This window comes from Zonotrichia albicollis, chromosome 11, assembly GCF_047830755.1.
Source record: "Zonotrichia albicollis isolate bZonAlb1 chromosome 11, bZonAlb1.hap1, whole genome shotgun sequence".
Classification (NCBI taxonomy): Eukaryota; Metazoa; Chordata; class Aves; order Passeriformes; family Passerellidae; genus Zonotrichia; species Zonotrichia albicollis.
This window is the reverse complement of record NC_133829.1, coordinates 17,521,489-17,543,432: the sequence shown is the minus strand read 5'-3', so window position 1 is coordinate 17,543,432 and position 21,944 is coordinate 17,521,489. Positions and strand designations below refer to the sequence as shown.

General features: G+C 45.6%; 1 protein-coding gene across 9 annotated transcripts in view; it reads left to right on the top strand.

Moving 5' to 3' along the window:
* Positions 1–21,944, top strand: part of NEO1 (neogenin 1) — a 185,162-nt gene that overhangs the window by 105,226 nt on the left and 57,992 nt on the right. For all 9 annotated transcript variants that reach the window (XM_074549631.1, XM_074549632.1, XM_074549634.1 and 6 more), the window contains exons 6-7: positions 11,931–12,085; positions 13,401–13,521. In XM_074549631.1, coding sequence (XP_074405732.1) covers positions 11,931–12,085; positions 13,401–13,521 — 276 coding nt within the window. The remainder of the gene's footprint in view (positions 1–11,930; positions 12,086–13,400; positions 13,522–21,944) is intronic.

The window sequence follows — 21,944 nt, the reverse complement described above, 5'->3', positions numbered from 1 at the left end:
GAATGATAATCAGCAATACCCTCGGATAAGCATGGAGTGAGCTCTGCTCTGCTTTATTACACTTGATAAGCTTTTCCATGTCATCTGGTGAACTCATTTCCATCTAGAAATCTCTTTTGTCATCTGTTCTTTGTCTGACTTCCTCCTTCACTGGGGAGTTCACCCCTAGAGCAGCAGGTTAATCCCAGCCCCTGCCTCCCCATGCAGATTTGGGAGATGTTCTCCCACAGAGGGTGGGCTCAGTCTGAACAAGAAGGAAATAAATCTTTGGTGTCTTTGGAGGAGTCTTACTGGGAGCCCTGGAGGGGAGGTGACAAGTGCAAAAGGTTTTGAGGCCAAACAGGAATCTGTAAATTTGTACCACTTCAGCGTACAGGTGGTTTGAGTTTTCACTTGTGTGTTCCCCTGTTGTGGGCAAAACATAACTGTTGTAGTGTGGTTTTTATTTGGCATGTTTATTGTTTGATTTGTGGTTTTGTAATCCTTTTGTGTTTTTCTCCCCCTGTTTCTAGAGTGACACAGACCTGCTTTTGTTATTTAGTTGAGCCAGGTGTTGGTTTATCTGTTTTATATTAGTGCAGGACAGACACTCACTGCTGGGGCCAAATACTCTTGAGGCAAACTCGCAGAGCAGCTGGGATTGGAAGGGAGCTGTGCAGACCATGCAGCCATTCAGGGTCATCCAGGAGGGTTTGGGATGTCCCCCAAACATGGGAGACTCCACACCCTCCTGGAAAGCAGCTCTTCCCCACAGTGAGGTGGAACTTGTTATTTCATTTTTATGCCCATTGCTTCCTGATCATATTTAGCAATTGCTGTTGCTGAACACCACTGAGAGGTGTTATGGAAGCAGCTTTTCAGTGATCTCAGACAAAGGGCAGTGTTCCATCCCTGCAGGGAATAGCTGAGGGAGCTGGGGCACATCTTCCCCTGGGCTCAGGGTGGGTGGGGATTCCATCCTGCAGCCCTGATCCATGGGGTGCTGTGGGTCAGAGCAGCACCCACCTGGTGTCCATCATCCTGAGGAACACAGGAATCCCTTCTGCTGTTCTTCTGTGGGGGCCCAGCTGTGCTTGTCCCCCAGGAACAGCCCTTCCATGGCCATGCAGGCACAGGAGGGGCTTGTGTGTGTTTGTACTGATGCCTCAGGTTTGGCTTTTCTGTGTTCACATTCTGTGCTGCTCTGTTGTGTGGGTCTGGGTTCATGTTAGGGGATGCTGAGCTCTGTGCACAGAGCAGGGAGACAAAACAATTCCTGCTCCAGCTGGGCACCAAGGACAAATGACCCAAATCTCAGCCCCAAGGGCACAAACAATGGTGGAATGGATAGAGAAAACAAGCAGGGTGGGGCTGTATGCTGGAGTGTAATTGGACAATTAACTGCAATATGCAAATGGAGCAGAACTTATAAAAGTGAGAGACCTCATGACCAGCTGTCCATTTTTGTGACCATTTTGGTTCATTTTGGGTGCAGCCCTGGCTGGGCTCTTGTGCTGCCCAAGGGGGATCCATGGAGGCCTTTTAATAAATCCCTGCTTTATTCCTGAGCTCTGCCTAGTCCCTGCTCTAGGTCAGGCATCACTGTGGGCACAGAGGGTCCCCAGCTTCCCTCACTGCCCTGTTGGGATGGAGCTCAGCCCATGGTGGCACTGAGGGTCCCTCCCTGCCCAAACACCAAAGCTCCCACCCCCACACCACAGCTAATGGCCTTGCCTTGGAAAACATGGAGAGTCCAGGCTCAAACCCAGAATTGATCAGGGTGACAGTGGAACCCTGGAAAAAGTTAAAGATAGAATCTAAAATGTTAGGCTTTGTGCTTTCCCAGATGAACTGCACCTGCGTAAGCAGTATGATAAATTATATAATTGTTAGATGTGATGATTGTTTAGTAATTAAATGTAATTATTATATAACCATAAGAAGAACAGTGAGAAACTATGTTGGAAATTCAGAGAGGGGCTAAATTTATGTATACAATAGAACAATATAAGTTTAATTATTAAACATGAAAGTTATATAAGGATAGAGTATAAAACATGATCATTTCGGATGTATGGTCGGAGTCAGATTTGGGTTGAATACACCCCGATTCCCAGAGCTCTCAATAGAAAGCACCACATATAATCCCCGTGATTATGTGTTTTTGAATGCTAACAAGGGTATGAGGGCTGTAAAGTGATGGCCATTCTTGGGTGGTGACATCCATCACCACCATCAGCATTTAGTTTTGTAGAGGGGGATCTGTGTGATAAAAGTTAGCTAAGAATAAAATAGTTTGAGGAAAGTTACTAAAAACACAAAGCAAAGGCACAGCCAAGGAGGTTAAACAAATACTGGGCACGTGGTGTTTGTGTTCACAGGGAGCATCCAACACCAGTGAAAAGCTACCCTGGAAAGAGAAAAAACCCAGCTCCAAACTTCCCCAGAGAGCTCCTAAGGACAAGGGAAAGGAATTATTATTATTCTCCTATTTATTTGCAAGTAAATTAATACAAAACTTTCAGTCATTTGTTAATAACATACAGATCTTGTGATAGTTTTTTCCAAGCCTGTCAGAGCTGGGACATCTGCCAGGGACAGCACAGGGTCAGCACATGATGGAGGGTGAGGAGAAAGGGGTGAGAAGATGGCCTGAAGCAGAAAAGTGAATTCCTGCTGTCTGTGTTCTCTGCAAAATTGGAGACTTTTGTCTTAAATTGTGTTTCATCTTTTCAAACAGAGGGAGCTGGAGAGAGGCTGTACCTGAACTTGCAGTGTTAGTAAAATCTATTTCAGAGCAAACCCCTGAAGTGAACAGTGAGGAATCATTGGGACCAGATGGTCTTCACTCCACATTTCTTGAGGAGCTGAAGTGTGAAATCCTGAGTTCCCAAGAGTGCTGTGTAACCTAGCACCTAAATCAGCAGACTGAAAAAAAATCAGACTAAGGAGATTTGGTCAGTGTGACATGAGGGTTTTAGAAGCCTTTCAGGGGAGATTTGGGAAAATGTGGGTGAGTTAATTTGATATCTGGACCTGTTAAAATGACAAAAAATTAAAATACAGTGTTGGTAGCTGATTGAATCCATCCATGTGTATTTTGTGTGGAAAAAGCCACACTCTGCTGTGCAGAACCTTTTGCAGGATGTTGTTGTCCTTCCTTCCCCTGAGCCTTTCTGCCAGTGTCACTCAGTAAGAGCCTCAAACAGTGGTGCTGGGAGTCAGAGTGAGTTCCCTCCTGCAGGAAAAAGGGAATGAATTCATTGTTTAATAGGAATTAGAGGGAGAATGAGGTGTTGTTTTTATCTGTGGAGCTGAGTCTGCACTGCTGAGTGTGGAAAAGGGGATTTGGGGTGTCCTGAGCTTATTTGGGTTGTGGAAACAAGTGGTGCTGGTGAAGAACTTTGGGAACTCTTTGTGATGTCAGGAACATGCAGGTGGTGAAATGACACTGGAGTTCAGTGGATGCAGCTCTGCCAGTTCCTGTCCCACAGCCATGGTCTCTCACCTGGGGCTTGGCATGGCCCTCAAATACTGAAATTGGGAGATGCAGGTCTTTGGAAAATGCAAGATCTTAAAAACCAAATGAAATAGTAGGAATTGTTAGGAAAGGAATAGGAACCTGAGCACAAAAATCATTGTGGGACTGTTTAAATCTGTGCTGGTCCTGGATGTCAGAAAGTGAAAAAGCCAGCCAGAAAAATCCTGCTCACTACAGGATGCTGCAGAGCTCACTGCATGTGGAGCTTTCCAGACAATTCCAGCTCTGAATCCATGCCCAGAGCCCTGCCTGCCTGCAATCCAGGTGTCTGTGCCAGGCTGGAGCCCACAGCTTTCCCCAGGAGCCTTGCTGGGGATGGGGCTGCTGCACATGAGGGATTGTGCATGGCTGTGTGCAGGGACTGCTGGCTTTTACTGCAGCTCGTGCTGGGAGGGAATCCCATTTCCATCCCTGCATGCAAGAGTGAGCAGTTAATTGTTTAGAGTGTTATCCCAGGCCAGGGATGGAGATGTTAGTCCTGTGTCATTCCTCCTGCACAGGAATCATACATAGATATAAATATATATATACACTAATTTCCTTTCTGCAGCACTGAGCATTTCTTTGTTAAGCTCCTGTTTGAGATGTCCACTTCCATGGCTGCATAATCCTGCCTTTGCTCAAATAACTGATTCCAGCTCTTCAATTTTTCTTTTGGAGCTAATTTTCTGAGTCATTGATCATTTTCATTGCTCTCTTGTAAATCAGAGTTCATGTTTTCCTTCAGGGGTGTGTTGGGTGGAGGGAGCTGCTGCCAGCCTCCACACGGGCAGCTCTTCCATCCCTGGTGTCCAGTTTGTGAGAAAATCCTTGTTTCTCAGGCCTTTTGCTGTGAACTTCAGTGTTTTTACTTCCTACTCCATAAATCTACAATATATTATTTCTGCCTAAAAAACCCCCACATATGTTGAATTACAGCTTGAGTTTTTTACTGTCTAATTGATCAGTATAATTATACTTTATGTTTGTTCTGTAATGTTCATGCTTACCTGGTTTCTTGGTTGTTGTGCTAGCATTGAATATTGGATTTTAGTTTCTGCCTCTGGAATGTTTATTTAGGGGCTGGTCTCTGAAGCGTGGATCATATTTAGCAGTTTCTGAATGGAAGCTTTTCAGTGTAAATGTAAAATAGCTGTTTTCATTCAGCCCTGCCCTTCTGCCACCACTGGAACCAGCTCTCTCTCCGTGGAGCTGGGGTTTGGCATTTCCAAGGGAACTGGAAAGCTCTGAAAGTCTAAAGGAACAAACCATGGCCATCAAATGCTCATCTGGGGCAGCTCCAGCTGCTGAGCAGAGGCAGCAGAGGTTACCAAGGTCCCTCTGCTTTGGCTGTGCAAGAAGAGGGAAAGATTCCCACCAGTCAGGATGCCACAGGCACCCTCTCCCTAAGAACATCTGCTTTAATTTCCTAAAATATATATTAAAAAAACCCCATTTAGTACATTAGAGAATGTCACTGCCACCAAAACTGTGCATAAACTGCAACTCTGGCTTTGCTGTAAAAAAATTGCTGTAGTAGTTTACATTTTTATAACCTGTGTCTTGGTATGCTGATTTTTGTACATTAATTTGACACTTTTCTGTATTTCTCTAGAGGAACCCTTTTTGTCAGCTTGTGTTTGCTTTGCAAATTTTGTAGCTGCATATTAAGTGTGTTTTAGGGACATCATAGCAGTGCTCAGGGATTGGGAAGCATTTGTCTTGCCTACAACATAGTTTTGGGGTATAAATCTCTTTTTCCCCCCCAAGTATTATCCATATACTTCTGCTGGATTTTAAGGAAGAATGCTATGACTTCCCATTTTCATTTAAAGTGGAAATTCCTTTTTTGTTTTCAGGATATATTTGAAGAAAATAAACTAATTTGTATACAACTAACTCATGGAATTAAAAGATAGTAACCAAAAATTTCTGCTTTCAGACATCAATTCAAACATTTTTCTGTGTTTTGGGGGAGGGACAGGAGGGGATGGATTAACTGAGTAATGGTCATGTTGCAGTTTGATCCTTCTTAGAAACTAAATTGCAGTTGTGAAAATTGCATTTAACTTTATAATGATTCTAATAGGATTTGGAGCATATCCTAATGGAATAGGTTGTTATCCCTGGAGGAGGAAATAAAATCCCTGTGGGCCATTTCAGGCTGATATGAAATGGGCTTTATGGTAAAATGTCCATTTTAAATACTGCTGGTAATCCAGATTTGTAACTGAAATAGAAGCCGGGGATTGTGCCCCCCTGGGAAATGGGATATAAATGGAAGTGGCCAGGAGGGTTTGAGATCCACTGGGAAATTGTGGCCACTGCTAAGTTTGTGTTGGTGCTCCCCTTCTTTGGGCTGTGGGGAAGCTTCTGGAATGAGCAGGTGGTTTGTGAGGGGGCCTAGGGATGCTCTCCATGGCCAAAGTGTGGGAGGAAGGGGATGAGGAGGGGTGGCAGGAGCTGGGGTTTCCCTGGCTGACCTTGGAAAGCACTCCTGGTTTCTAGGGACTGAGGGCACCTCAGCAATGGTGCTTCAGTGTTGGCCTGGACATTTCCAGTTTGGAAATTCAGCCTTAGGCTGGTACTGGAGTTCCAGCAGTGCCTCAGGAGTAGTCCTGGAAATGTTCCTGTCCCTGGCAGTGCCCACAGCTGGGTTGGAGCACCACGGTCCAGTGGCAGTGTCCCTGCCCATGGCAGAGGTGGCACTGGATGGGCTTTGAGGTCCCTTCCAACCCAAACCACTCATGGGTTCTGTGACTTGGAGTGTTTGGAACCACTGGTTGGTCCCGTTCTTTATTTCTTTATTTTGGGTTTGTTGGCTGCTGTGCTTGGGCCAGTGTGGAATTCACATTCTCTGAAAACATCCCTTCTCCCAGGATTTTTCTCCTGGGAAGCTGAGGAGCCTCAGAGAGAAGGAAAACAATTCTTATCTCATTTGCTTCTCCTGTGCTGTGCTCATGTGGAATGTGTTTGGAGATTGTTCACCCACAGGTGATTGTTCCATTGATTCTGCTGGGAGTTGGTTTCACTCTTGGGCCAATCAGGGCCAAGCTGTGTTGGGGCTCTGGAAAGAGTTACAAGTTTTCATTTTATCTTTTTATAGCATTCTGTGAGTATCCCTCCAGTATTCTTTAGTTAGTATAGTATTCTTTAATATAATGTACTATAATAAAGCAATAAATGAGCATTCTGAGAACATGGATCAGATGCATCATTCCTGCCTTCATTGGGGCAGTTCCTAGCAAACACAACAGACCAACAGCTGGTTTATTAATGCTTTTTAGAAAGAGAATAGGTCTTTTAAAATGATCTTTACAGCCTGTGTGTCCAGAGGAGACCATTGCTGTGCTCTCCCTGTACAGCAGAGCTACAGACCATGGAAGTTCATTTCCATTTCCTTCTGATCACCTGTCCTCGTGCAATGGGATCCATGGCCAGCATCCATTCCTGTTTCCTCATCACCTTGGGTGCAATTCCTGCTGCATGTGTGCAGTTCCTCAGCTCTTCCCATCCTTTAGAGCTATTGGCTTACAAAAGCATCTTATTTTTTAAATATTTCACCTGTATTGGGATGTAGCTTAGAAGTTTGAATCAACTGTTGATGTAGGTTGGATTGGATTTTTTCTTAATCTTTTGATCATTTTGTGATCAAAATATTTTCTTCAATCCCCAGAAGGGTGGCAGGGCTCCCTGGGGGTGTGAAATTCTGTTCAAGCATTTTGCCTTTTCGGGAGTTGTTGTGTGCTGACACGAAGAGGGGGCTGAACTGCCAAGTTGTCTTTGAAGTTTAATTGTGTGTTTGGCAACAGAGCACAGCATCTTCCCTTACAAATCTGGTTTTCTGTGGTAATTGGCTCCTTTGCTCGCTGGTTATCAATTGAACTTCTCTACCACAAACATCTGTACTTGCATTGTGTTCATGCTAAACACTGACATGGTTAAACCAGAAGAGTGTGTTTGAAAAGCATTTATTAATTCATTAACTGGGAAGTAATTGATAAAGTGAGCACTCCTCATGTTATTATCCCTTTGTGAACAGCTTGGCATTTGCTCATGAGCCAGAAAAGCAAAGTCACTTTGAAAAAATGGGGTGTTTCAAAGTCTTAATTTCCTAAATCAAAAGTAATTGAGAGTAGGTAGGAGAGTCTCTACTTCAACTTCCCCTTTTGTGTCAAGAAAATCCTGCCTCTTATGATTCAAAATTAATGCCTCTTTCTGGATGATGTCCCAAACTGGAGCAATATCAGTTGCCAAAGATATTTGAGTTCTTTCCAAATGTCTTCATTACAAGTTAAACATTAGTGGAGAACACAGAGTCAGAACTTTGCTGTGGTACAGTTTGGGCATTCAGTCCTTCCCTGTGAGGGTGGGCAGGCCCTGGCACAGCTGGGGCTGCCCCTGCATCCCTGGCAGTGCCCAAGGCCAGCTTGGATGGGGCCTGGAGCAGCCTGGGACAGGGAAAGGTGTCCCTGCCATGGCAGGGGTGAAATGATCTTCAAGGAACTGTCCAGCCCAAACCAGGCTGGGATTCCATGCTGGCTTTTTTCACAGAAGTTTTTGTGCTTTTGGCAGTCACTGATACTGGCTTGTGTCTCTTTGTGTTCCTCTGACAAGATTAATGCATGGCTAAAGAATTCAAACTCACCTGTAATGAATGTTTTGGAAATGGAAGCATTGTACATTCATGGAAAAACAACTTTTGTAATTCTTGTATTCCCTTATTTCAACCTTGCAGGCAGTGCAGGAATCGATCGTGCGTGTGAGTAGAGACAGAGATGGAAGGGAAATGAGAACATCAGAATTGATCAGCAGGGTGAACAGAATGAGGCATTTGTTAAAAAGGGCTCACCATGAGCAGCAGTGAGTGGCCCAGGCTGGCAGGGGCAGAGTGATGCCCTGGCTGAGGCATTGGCTGCAGTGCTGCCCTGGTGTTTATGCCATTTGTCAGGGCACTGCTGACACAGCTGAAATTCTGTCAGGACCCAGGACATTGCTCTGGCTGCCCTGGGTGATCCCAGACCCTGGCAGGGGCTCAGAGACCTTGGCACAGAGTCAAACACACCTGTGCCTTGGATTTTAGCCCATGGAAACAATTACCAACTTTGGGTGAGGATTTACAAGCCACAAGAGTTTGAGTAGAATGATAGTGAATTTGTCACAGGGTGAAAAAGTAGAATTTTGGGGTTTTAGAATGGGAGTTTGTGACCGTGTTCACAGGGGTCCGAGGATGAGGGAGGAGACGAGGATCTGACTCCATGTTTCAGAAGGCTGATTTATTATTTTATGATCTATATTACATTAAAACTATACTAAAAGAATAGAAGAAAGGATTTCTTCAGAAGGCTGGCTAAGAATAGAAAAAGAAGGAATGATAACAAAAGCTTGTGTCTCAGAGTCTGAGCCAGCTGTGATTGGCCATTAATTAGAAACAACCACATGAAACCAATCACAGATGCACCTGTTGCATTCCACAGCAGCAGATAATCATTGTTTGCATTTTGTTCCTGAGGCCTCTCAGCTTCTGAGGACAAAAATCCTAAGGAAAGGATTTTTCATAAAAGATGTCTGTGACAGGGGTTCAGGAAGCAAGATGGAGGAATCTGGGCATGTCCTATCCTTCTTCTTCTTCTTGTCCTCCATCTTCTGCTGTCATGGTGACACTTTTGGATTGGTTTAGAGACAGAGTGTTTGACATAGGTGATAGGTATTGGAAAATTATCCTATTGTAAATAAAGTCCAGGTAGTTCTTAGTATAAAAAGCCAACACCACCCCAAGGGCAGGGACTGTGCCACAACCCAACCTGGTGGGCAGATCTCAGCAGGTCAGGGAAAGAATGGAACAGATCAGAGAAAACAAACAACCTTGAAAAACAGAACAGACCAATCTCGACTTCTTCTTCAGTCATGGGGCTGGGAAAAAAGACTTTCTAATACCTTAGGGTCATCTCAACCACAGAAACCTGAAAAAATTCCATGTAAATGATTGAAACTCCCCAGGCTCTGGAGAGGGATTCAGGCTGGAGCACATCCAGAGGGTTGGGAGGAATTGTCACAGCAGAGCAAACGTGACTGGTTGAGGCACCCAAAATAAGGCTGGGTAGGGAAAGGGAGGGAGCAGTAGCACAGCTTGTAATAAATAACAGTGCTGAGGATAAATACCAGGGAGGAATAAAAATAATTTTCTTAGAGAATAAATTACAGCAATTTGGTGGCAAATAAATTCAAAAGAGGGTTTTTAAATGTCAATGTTGTGTGTGGTGGTAGCAGCCATCAGAGAGTAAGCACAGAAATATCTGAACCTTTTTAAGGTGGAATTTATGGTGTGTTTGGTAAATTTCTGGGAAGCTGGTATGAAAGGGGTGTCTGAATGCACAGGCAGCTGGGCTTGGCCCCATCCAGCTTTTTGCTCCTGTGTGAGAGTCAGAGCAGTGAATGTACAGCTTTGTGTAGCTTTGCACCCTTACCTGAGAGCTGAACCACCTCCTTACTCTAGAGTATTTCCATTTATTAATGTCCTCTTTATTCCTTTGTAATCCACAACATGAGGGGGGTTGGGGCAGCTGCTCACCTCCAGCTGTTTTAATTGAAAAGTATTAAATCCATCTACAAACCTTTGGGAGCATTTCAGAGGAAGGAGTAAAACATGACCTAGGACTCCTTATCCCCAGCACCAAATAAACCCCATTGAGAGGCCAAGTGTGTAAATTGTTTGTCTAAACCCTGTGGCCCTTCCATATTGACTTTCTTTGCTAAATATTAAAGGGCAAAAGGCTGTTTTGGGCTTTCCTGGAACTCCAACAATCTGAGCTGCCAGCACAAGGAAGAGAATTGCCCTGTGCTGGGAGCACAATAAACACAAATAAGCAGGTGGGTGTTCTCTAAGGAGGATACTCCAGGAGTGAGTGCCTGCAGGGCTTGGTGCCGCTGAGCCAGAGGAGGGCAGAGGCCTTGGATGCAGCTGGAGGCTCCTGTGAGAGAAATTGTGATGTGTCTGCGCACCAATCACTTGGGCCTGGTGTCCTCAAAAAATCTGTATCTCAGAGTTTGTGTGACTTTAAATGTGTTTGATGGAATTCATCTCACTCTGGGGACTTAAGGACATATAGAAGGCAGCCAAGACCCAGAGTAACACTTTTGGTGCATGCTGTAAGTGAGGAACTTCTGTTCTTGATAGAATTTCTGTTCAGCTTCTGCTGTGCTGTGTTATAAATACCCAGCTCCCTCCTGTACATGCATGAGATGTCAGCACTGTGGTACAGGGGCAGCTGCCTGCTCATGGACATCCTGGTTCCTTGGCTTCCACAGGCCAGAGAAGAAACTGCTGGGCTCAGTGCAGCACTCCCAGATAACCTCAGCTCCTTCACTGGAACGAGGCTGGGGTGCTCTGGGAAGGTTTCATCTCAGTTTTGTGTCCATTCATTTTTAAAAGTACTTTTTGATCTAATTGTACCTTTTGTTTTCCTATTGACTTGAACTCCCTGAGGTTTAACTTTGCAGTTTATACACCTCAGTTCCATTTCTTCTTTCATGTGGTCTCAAGAGGTCATTCCCAACTGGCTGGATCCTGTTGGAACCCTGGATGCTGAGAATTTAAAACTTTTTGTGCTTTAAGGCACAGACCCTCAAGAGAGAGCTGCATTTGACCTGAGGCTGTGGAGAAGACTTTAAAATTTGATTGATAGCACTGAGATTAGGGGTGTGTAGTTGGTTAGAAGTGTGCAATACTTCTAACCAACTACACAGGGTGGTAAAACTTAGAGTTTGGAATTTTAGAATATAGAAATAAATATGAAGCAAGATTGAAGTTTTAAGGCAGAGCAAATTATTATTCTTTACCTTCTTCCTTGTTCTCCATGGGTTTAGGTGATATTTTGTAATTGGACAGAAAAGTCCACATTGCAGGCTTTGAGGGATCAGTTATTGGGTTAAAAGGGAAAATAATCTAGGTGTCATTTCTGAATTGGATAGTTTAGTCTTAAAAGACCTTGTAATAAGAGATTGTTGGCCATTTTGTGCCTTGCTAATGAAAGGCTGCAAAACTTATAGCTGTGAGGCTGTTTCACTGATAAGAAATGATAAACACCTGAGTCCAAACCTGAATTGCCATCTCAAATACCTTCAACCCCAACCTCCAGAACCCGCAGGATCCCAGGATGGTTTGGGTTGGAGGGGACCTTAGAGATCCTGCCATTCCCAGCCCTCTCTGTGGGCAGTGACACCTTCCCCTGGACCAGAAGTGATCCTGGAAGAGCTCCCAGCTCGTGTGGGTGTCTGTCAGAGCTGAGCTGCACATTCCTGCTGCCTCTGCTGCCACTCATGCCCAAGTGCCCAGTCCATCTCTGGGTGTCAAGCTGGCTGTGTGTGGGACTGTCAGGTCTCTTTCTCTCTCTAACATCATCTTCTTGTCTTTGTTCCTTCCACCCTGAAGTTCCCCCCACGTTCCTGAAGCGCCCTGCCAACATCTACGCGCACGAGTCCATGGACATCGTGTTTGAGTGCGAGGTGACCGGGAAGCCAACGCCGACCGTCAAGTGGGTCAAGAACGGGGACGTGGTGATCCCCAGTGACTACTTCAAAATCGTGGTGAGTGCTCTGCCCATCCTGCATGTGTTTGGCCTGTCAGTTCTGCACAGTCATGGAGATTGGGTTCTTCCCTAGAACCTGCCTTTGTCCTGTTGATGTTGGGTATCACCAGCTGGGGGCTGTGTACAAATCACAAATGGGGTGGGACTGCTAGGAACGTGCCTTGAGCTGTTTTATTTTCCAGCATCACTCTCATTACATGGTTATGACAGTGGAAGATGCCAGCAGCTCACATCCCAGGCAGCAGACCAAGAACTCAATGTTACAACTCACTTTAAAAGTTTTTTGCCCAATCACACAAAGCAAAAGCACGTTGACAGGGTTCCATCCAACCACTATAAGCACATGTACCTTTGGTTAATACAATGCTTGCTTAATTTGGATACAATACCTGCTTGTGAGCCTTCAAACACAATGCACAGAGCTCCATTATTAAGGTTAGAACTTAGTAATATCTCCCTAGATACACTTTTCTGCAGCTTAGGGAGTTATTCTAGACAAGCTTTAATACACACACTGTTGTTCTAGTTGTCCTTAATTTTCTACTGCTTACATAATTTTTCTGCTGCCCAATCTTATGGCTACTGCTTATCTAATCACAGTTCAGCTGTCTCTGAGGCTGCCTTTTGCAGCTTTCCCAAAACCCTCTGATTTTGTGGATTCCCACAGTTTGGGACCTGGAAGAGAAATGGTTTCTTGAATCCCGTTAATGGACATTGCTTATGTTGTAAAAGTTGATTTCTTTATAGCTTGGAATTTCCAGGAGACCTGGGCACGCAGGGTGGCAAAATGCACTGTCAGAGGATGAGCTCACCACAGCCACTGGCTGCGTGTGCTGCACTCTGTGCCCCATAAAAATTCAAATTTCTAGCAGGAGCTGAAATAGAAATGTAACTGAGCTGTGGATGGTGAGTTTAGCACAGGGGTGTTCTAGAGGGAGATTTTAGGTGCAGTGAAAGGAATTATTGAGGCATTTGGGAAATGAATGGCTGTGTAATGGGGTGTGCCTGGCTTGTAGGACTGTGAGCTTCACTCAGGGTCCTAAATAGCACCAGAACAGCTGGGGAAACATCAGGATTTGCCAGTGCTGTGTAATGCTAGAAAATGATAGCCATTAATGAGAGCTTCTGCTGCTTTTTGAACCCACTAGAACATGAGGATTCAGGGCAGGGGAGGTGAGATCTGAGAGCTCCAAACACACTTTTCCCAGTTGCTGTCAGAAGTTTCTCCTGCCACGGTAACATGCCCTCCTGACACCATTGTTTTGGCAATTGCAGCCCATTTCTAAGTGTTGTTTTCTCCCTTTGCTCCTCAGAAAGAACATAACCTGCAAGTTTTGGGGCTGGTGAAGTCTGATGAAGGATTCTATCAGTGCATTGCAGAAAACGATGTCGGAAATGCTCAGGCTGGAGCCCAGCTGATAATACTTGACCTTGGTAAGATAAACTGTGACAGCAGAGAGCCAAAAGTGGGGAGGGACCTTTCCAAGGGACCTTTCCATGTGGTGGGGTCTGTCAATAGCTCAGCCAATAGAGCAGGGTGATTTATTTAAAAATCATGAGAGTGATCCAGTGTTGTTTCCTGTACACTTAGTGAGGAGAACTGAAGCAATTCTACAGGATGCATCCTGTAGTTTGAATAATATTTGGTGCAATAATAAAACATGGTCAGAAATGTTGCATACTGAGCTTTACAAGCAATAGCAGAGTAGCCAAAATGAAAGCAGTCACTAAAATCACAAACCTGGAAAAGAAGCGCTTATGGAGCACATCCCAAATCACCCCAATTATTTTATATCAAAGTGATTCCAGTGTCAGAAGCTTTTTTCTGCTATTAGTATAAAAATGATGAGCTTTGTCATTCCTGCAACCTGCAGCTGCACATCTGGTGGTTTCCAGCTGCAGTTTAAGGTAAATATTTGTCCCTGTGCTCCAATCAGTGGAACTCCTGCCAGTGCTCTCTGAATTGCATGGCTGGGGTGGCAAAGCACAACAATTGGTGTTTAATGATTAAAGACCCCAAAAGAGAGGTACTGCAAATATCATCACTAAGGCATCAGGTTGTTTCGCTCTTTCAGGTCACACAGTTCTGAAAAATAATTTCTAAGAGCCCAAGGAAGAAAACCCCAGAGCATGAGGGGCGACAAGTCAGACAGGAAAATACTAAAGCTGTACTGAGGGGGGCTTTGTGTTGCCTTTTTGGAGGGGGGTTGTTTGAAATGCTAATTTCTTTCTTATTTGGATGGAGAGGATTTAGGAGAAACAGTGTTAGCCATGGAGGTTTGATGGAACTTCACACCTTGAACAGGGGTGACTCTGCTGTCCCTGGCTTTGGTGCCCAGTGTGCAGAGAGTAAACTTGGACTGAGCCATGAAGAGAGATTTCCTGTTTATTTTCCAGTTGTTTTGTAGGATAGCTGTGCACTTGCTGCTCCCTCTGAATTCCTCTTTGGATCTGGGTGTGTTTCAGTGCTGGCTGAAGAGCCCCAGGTACTCCCCACAAGGATCTGGGGAGTGCAGGGTGCCCTCTCCTGGGGTCAGGGGCTTTAATGCCACAGAACAGTTCAGGAGTCTGCAGCCAGCACTGCCCTGCTGTCATCAGATTGCCAGAAAAATGATGAAAAGGAATTTAATTTCTGCTCTGTGCATTAATCACCTGAGTGGTTTGCAGCCCCTTCCAGCAGAAGCATTATTCCATATTCTCCACATTTCAAACACTGAATAATGAATGGCCTTGGCTTTGGGAGCCCTGGCCAAGCCTGTGCTTGCACCCAGCTCCCAGCAGTGGTTTCTAAATGACTCTCACTGTTGTTATTGGAGTTCCTGTGGTCTCACTGCTCTTCCTTTCCCTCCCCTGCTGTTTGTCCAGTGGTTTCTCCTTCCTGCTCTGCTCCACACCTCATCCTGCTGTGCTCAAGGACTTTGCTCATGATGTCCTTTCTCTTTTGCATGCTGCCAGAGGATTTGGGCTGCAGTGGTGGAGTCTCACTGGGGGTGTAGAGACACACCCAAGGCTGTGTCCCTGGAGCTCTGGGGCCATTGAGATGCTGTTCTCCAGCAGGGAACACACCATGGAACATCTGAGTGGGGCTGTGATGGGCAGTGCCATGAGGAATGAGTGTGATATGTGAAATCTGACAATTCACAGCTGGAGGAAATACAGATATTGGGTTTAAAATCCCTTCTCTCAATCCGTCAGCAGTGGAGAAGTAAACTGTTCTGGGAAAGAGGGGGAAGGTATCACATGCAGTAGTGGCAGCTGGCTTGGTATGAAAATTCAAACCCCTAATTTGGGCAAAAACTATTCTGAATATTTCAATCATTAATTCAGAAAACTTTTTTTTAAATTATTTCATAGCTGCTGATGAGAAATGCCAACTTTACCAATTTGAAAAGTAACTTCAGTGAACAAAATGTTGATTAAGTGTTCATCAAGGTTCTTCCCAGTTAGCAGTGCTTCCCTTCCCGTGCTGTTCTGTTTTCTCCTTCCTGCTGAAACTGGCAAACATCTGGCTATTTACAAACCATTTCTCATTAGCCCTTTTGCTTATCAAATTGATCTTGAATGAACTAAATGCAAATGAGCAAGTGGAAGCCCTGGGGAGTTTCTCAGGGAGGCCACGTGAGTTCTCTCATGCAAGTGAAGTCCCACATCTGTGCTTTGTGCTCCTGGAAGGCAGTGGGAGTTGGAGATGCAGGGAGGGGAAAACATTCAGCTGCTACAAAGGGAGATGTCTGTGTGTCTGTGTTTGGACAGATTTCTGACTTGGAGAGAGCAGGAATTGGGTGATTCACCTTCTGCACAGCCTGGCACAGCCCCACAGGAACCTGTGTGAAGTCTGTGACTCTCTTCTCCTGCTATCAGCTTGATATAATCATCCATATAATATAACATTTTAGGCTGGGCTTTTTTGTGTTTGGAGTGAGTTCTGGGTAGCTTTTAGTACACAGGAAAGTGGAAAATGTTAAAGCACAGAATTGAAAGGCTTCTTGAGTGGCTTTTCCTCTAAACTTTGGTAATTCTGTTAATACATTTAGAAAAGTTTGCACTTGGAAAGGGATTGGCCATACAGAATCCACAACCCCATGAAAGAACCATGGTGTTGAGAGCAGAGACTTTTAGGACAAGTGTTTGTAGTTGAAAAGGTTGGAAGGATAGAAGAGGGAGGAAGATTTGGGTCAATGGTCTGAGTTAAATCCTCTTTATCCCTGTACTGAACATCAGGTGTAGAATTCTTCAAGGGACTTGAAAAGCCTCTCATGTCACTTTGGGGTTTGAAGCTGTGTCCCTGTTTCAGATACTGGGTCTGGACACTCAGGGCCTCTCAGAATTTCCCTGGAGTCTCTGCTGCCTGCAATGCCTTTCAGGAAGAATTTGGGAACTCCCTAAAAGAAGGAAGTTCCTCAATGACCTCATTGCTTTGCACTTGAACTTCTCAGTCTCAATGCTTCTCTTTGTCTCCTTGATGAAGAGATATGGGTGCCTTGGTGTCCTGCCCATGAGGGGCTTGGTGTCCTGGCCATGAGGGGCTTGGTGTCCTGCCCATGAGGGGCTTGGTGTCCTGCAGATGAGGGGTTTGGTGTCCTGCACATGAAGGGTTTGGTGTCCTGCACATGAAGGGTTTGGTGTCCTGCCCATGAGGGGCTTGGTGTCCTGCCCATGAGGGGCTTGGTGTCCTGCACATGAGGGGCTTGGTGTCCTGCACATGAGGGATTTGGTGTCCTGCAGATGAGGGGCTTGGTGTCCTGCACATGAGGGGCTTGGTGTCCTGCCCATGAGGGGCTTGGTGTCCTGCACATGGGGGGCTTGGTGTCCTGCACATGAGGGGCTTGGTGTCCTGCAGATGAGGGGCTTGGTGTCCTGCACATGGGGGGCTTGGTGTCCTGCCCATGAGGGGCTTGGTGTCCTGCACATGAGGGGCTTGGTGTCCTGCACATGAGGGGTTTGGTGTCCTGCAGATGGGTGCCTTGGTGTCCTGCAGATGGGGGGTTTGGTGTCCTGCACATGAGGGTCTTGGTGTCCTGCAGATGGGGGGTTTGGTGTCCTGCACATGAGGGTCTTGGTGTCCTGCCCATGAGGGGTTTGGTGTCCTGCAGATGAGTGATTTGGCGTCCTGCACATGAAGGGTTTGGTGTCCTGCCCATGAAGGGCTTGGCGTCCTGCAGATGGGTGCCTTGGTGTCCTGCAGATGAAGGGCTTGGTGTCCTGCACATAAGGGGCTTGGTGTCCTGCAGATGGGTGCCTTGGTGGTCCTGCACATGTCCCCATGGGGGACTCCTGCCTATCCCAGAATCTCCATTGTGCTTTGGGAATGCCTTTCTCAGCAATCTCAAATCTCTCCTCCCCCATTTTCACACAAACCCAGCTAGCTTTACTTCCAATCCTCAATGCTCAGCCCCTGGATGTCCCAGTTATGGAGCAGATACTCTGAATTACAGCACAGCCATTCCTTGTCATCACTTTTACAGCATTTTTGTGTGTGTGGGGTGAGACCCTCGGGGTAACAGAGGCTTTTGGGGTTTCTTGGTGCTGTAACCCAGCCTTGTCCAGGGAATCTGGCCCTGCTCACGCTGCCATGTGGGGACTGGGAAAAGAACAGGTGGCAACAAGTAGGAGGAGGGAGGCAGATGGTTCCCTGTCACCCTGTGTGAAAGGCATTGACGAGTACTCAGGCACCAGGGAAAAACAGGAGTGATGCCTGAACGCTGTGGAAAGCAGGGTTTGGACTGTAAACAAATATGCTGTGCTATGGGAGAACAATTTCAAACCATCCTTTCACTTGCACTGTGTCACCTTCACAACTGAAAGGGGGGTGTTTTGTGGGGTTCTTGTACTTTTATACTACAAAATTGGGGTTTTTCACTATGTTGTGACTTGTACAGGAGTGAGATCCCCGAGTGAATGAGTTAAATATCCTGCTGTAGGAACCATGTCAGGATTGTTTGTAATGGAACTGTTTCTTTAAAATCAGTTTTTTCATGAGAAAAGGTCTCTGTCCAAGCAAGGGTATCCTGCATGTGATGAGTTATTCCTAGTATGGGAAGCAAGGAGGAGGAATTAGGAATCTGTGAGTGGTTGTAGGGCTGTGAGGCTTTGGGACCACAGAGACATGAGGGGATGGCTCCATGGGATGGGTGCAGGTTCCTCAGGGAGGAGGGGCAGGGACCTGGGTCACCCTCAAGGGCTGAGTGCAGCATTTCCTCCCTTTGGAGAGTCAGAGGATGGAAGGAGGGCAGTGTGTGTCTGCCTGACATCACAAAGGATGTTTGAGTAAAGTCTGACAGCACTGCATGATCCCAGTGCCTCTGCTGAGCCCAATTCCATGGATCCTGACTTGGAGGGAGTTTTAAAGACATCATTTATTGCCCTCAATCAGTGCTTTATTGAAGCAATTGAGTTTTGTCCAGGCCTGGTGCTGCACAAACAATTCCATTTAGTGCTGGCACCTCTCTGCCAGGGTTTGGCCATGAGCTGTGTGCAGGCTTGGAGCATTGAGGGGAGCTGGGTGGGCTGGGGGCTTCTCTGAGCCCCACAAACCTGGAGAACATCAGGAATCTCATCGAGGTTTCCCGAAACCAGCACATTTCAGTTAAAATTGTGCTGAAAATCTGTCATTTCTGCCCTGCAGATGGTACTGGACTGGTTGAAGTCACTTCAGGCTGACTTGGAGATTCCTATTCCTCACACAGAGGCCATTTCAGCTCCCCTGCCCTGACTGAAAAGATTCCCAGCTATAGCTGGATTTTACAGGCAATGTTAAAAGCCTTATTTCAGTCAGGATAGATGAAATACTCTGTGTTTTCCATAACTATAAACTTCATTATGCTGTTTTAGGAGGCAAATAGAAGTTCTTGTTGACAAGTTTTGGCTCCTACTGAAAGAAATGCAAAAGTTGGCACTAACAGGCCAACTGTGCTCTGCTTTGAAAAACTCACTTCCACATTTGGGTATTTGCCATGTGTAAAAAATCCCATAAATAGGCCTTGCCTGGTTCAGCCCTGAGGCAAACTCCTCTCCTGTCACCTCAGGACCTGTTTTGGATGTTTTTATAGATCTCAGATGTACCTTCTCAGGCTCTCTCACAGAGGTGATGCTTTAGAGTATTTTTTAGTTACATATTGTGAATGAAAGCATTCTCAGTCCATGGAATTCTGTGCACTTCTTGGAGACTACAGAAGTACTTGAAAAATCTGCAGGGTGTTGTGAATGAAATGGCAGAGCAAGATAAAAATATATTGTTCTTATTCAAAGAGCATTAAAGGAGGACTCTGGGTGTTCCTCTGCAGGGTCTCCTGTTTCCTCTCTCACACAGAAACATTCTCATGTTCTTTCTGCCCTGTCCAATTTTGCATGTCTTGTTGGGAAGAGGTCCCTGTGGTTTCCAGGAGTGGCTTTCAGGAGTCTCAGCATCCACCAGGAAGAAATAGATAAAAATCGAGCAGGGAGGCTGCAAAGCCTTGCAGACCAAAATTCACATTTTCTGCCAAGAGGAAAAAGTACTGAAAGGAATGAAGTGTGGATTTTGGGGGTGAGGGACCCGGGGTGGAACTGGATGTTCAGGCAGCACAAAGAGCCCGTGGTTCTGGGAGAGCAGCTCTGGGCACTGGAGACATGAGGAGGAACCTCTGCTGTGGTGGAATGGGAAGATCTGAAAGTCACAGAATGGAAAATGCAGTGGGATGAGATCATCAGAGCCAGGAGTAGCAGGGGAGCTTCCTCCCTGCTTCTATTTCATCTCCACATATCCCTGAGGCTTTCCACTCACGGGATTCAAGTTTGTCCCCAGAAAGCTTTAAAAGCAGCAAATGGCAAATCCCATCTGCACATGGGGAAGATTTAAGAAGCCCTGGCAGTGCTGGGGCTCCACAGAGCTGGGAGCACTCCTGCAGTCCCTCCTTCATGCTGGCCCTGCAGCCTGCACCCAGCATCAGATGGGTGCTGCAGGAACAGCTTGGGAGCCTCATTTGGAGAGCTGTGCTTCAGGAACATAAACAGCATCTGAAATCACAAACTGACTTCAAACACTCACAGCCAAAGCCAAACTCAGAGAATGTTTTGTACTGGTTGTGTACACTCCAGTGCTAATTTTCTGTAAACACAGCAGTGTGTGCTCCTCTTTAGTGCTGAAAGAGTGGGGGTTTGGGGTTTAATTTTGATTTTAATTTACATTACTTAGCTATTATTCCTCAGGGAAAGGCAGCATTTGTGTTTCTCATGGCTGCATGTCTGTTCAAAATGGCCTGGGAGCTGTTTGAATGCAGTCAGTTCCATTTCTCGACTCAATTCCTGTTTAATAAATGATCTTTATTTATTCCTTTTTTATGGGCCTTGCTAATACATAGTCTTCTTGAGAAGCAGAACTGATTAAACCACCCTAGATCCCAAACTTCTTGAACGTTTAACTTGATGAAACAGGAGCTAAGCAGCTCTCAGTAGCCTATTCATGTTTAAAGCTGGCACAGGCTTGGAATAAATTGCTCTAATTTAGATTAAATTAGGAATAGATTAATGTTTGCCAGCGTGCTGTGAATTGCAGGGAGGCAGAACAGCATTTATATTGTGCTTATTAGTTTTCATTTCTTGTTTTATGGCTGTATTTACAGTTGGCTTGGCAGAGAAGTGGGAATTCACCTCCTGATGGAATTCATACAGGGTTGGGTGCCCTGACTTCAGTCTGAGCCCACAGATAAAGGCTTGTGGGGATGCTGCTGGTGCTTGGAAACACTGGCACCTTGAATTTTGGTTTTCACCAGGGCATTTGATGCCTAGAAGGAACTTGAAGAAATTCCATGTCATGTTGGAAAAGGAGTGATAGGTAAGGGATGTTGAGAGCAAGGGCCTGGAGGAGCAAAACCCTTCAGTGTTTTATGGGAAATACACATTAAGAGCAGTTTGCTGTCCTCCACCTGTATTATTCCATATTTATTGTCCCACTGCAGAAGTGCACTGAGGTAGGATGTGTATGGAAAGCTCTGAGTCCGTTTTATCACTTCTGGCTAATCCTGAATTCCTGAGGGAGTTTCTCAATCCCATAAAAACCTCTTGGCCACCAGAAAGGCTGAAATCAGCACTGAAATCCACTCATTGCAGTTATGTTTATCCTCATATTTTACAGATTCCTGGCAGCTTGGCTGGCTGATGTCATGTCAGGAGTGCTTTTTCCTGGGAACAAAGCAGTGCTGATGGCTCCTCTGCCTGGCCCTGGCTGCTGCTTGGAGAGGAAAATACAAATAATCAGGAGTGGATCACGAGGGCTGTTGTTTTCAGTGGCTTTGCTTTTTCCATGCCTGGATGAGTGGAAGGGCAGGATTAGCTGTAGTTTGATATCCATCGTGACTACCAAAGGCATTTCCTCTGCCTTTATTCCTCACATCCAGAGCTCTGAGGATTGACACAAACACCCTTCATTTGTAATTGATCCCAGGCTGGTGTTGGAAAGGGAAAGATCAGATTTTGTCAGTCTCACACCAGCGGGGAGAACAAACACATGGGCTTGGTCTTAATTGGTTGCTTATATTTCAGAGTTGCTAAATGATCCAGGAATAGCAGAGACAGCACAATGCCATTTGGAGAGAAGGGCCAGGATTGGTTTTCACTGGCTGAGTGGGTAACAGGACTCATGCTAATGGAGATCTGGAGCTGGGAGAAGCCCCTGGTCCTTATTTACACGATAACCTGCATGGGCTCATGGGGTTTATTCCCTAAGGAAATGCCATAAATCCAACACAGAAATGTAATTTTTAATAATCTTCTGTATTGGAGGCAGCTGTAAGATGTCACTGTTCTCACTGGGATAGAACAGCCTGGAGTGAGGGATTCTTGTTTTCCTGGTTGTTTCCTTTCTCTTCTCCCCAAAAAGA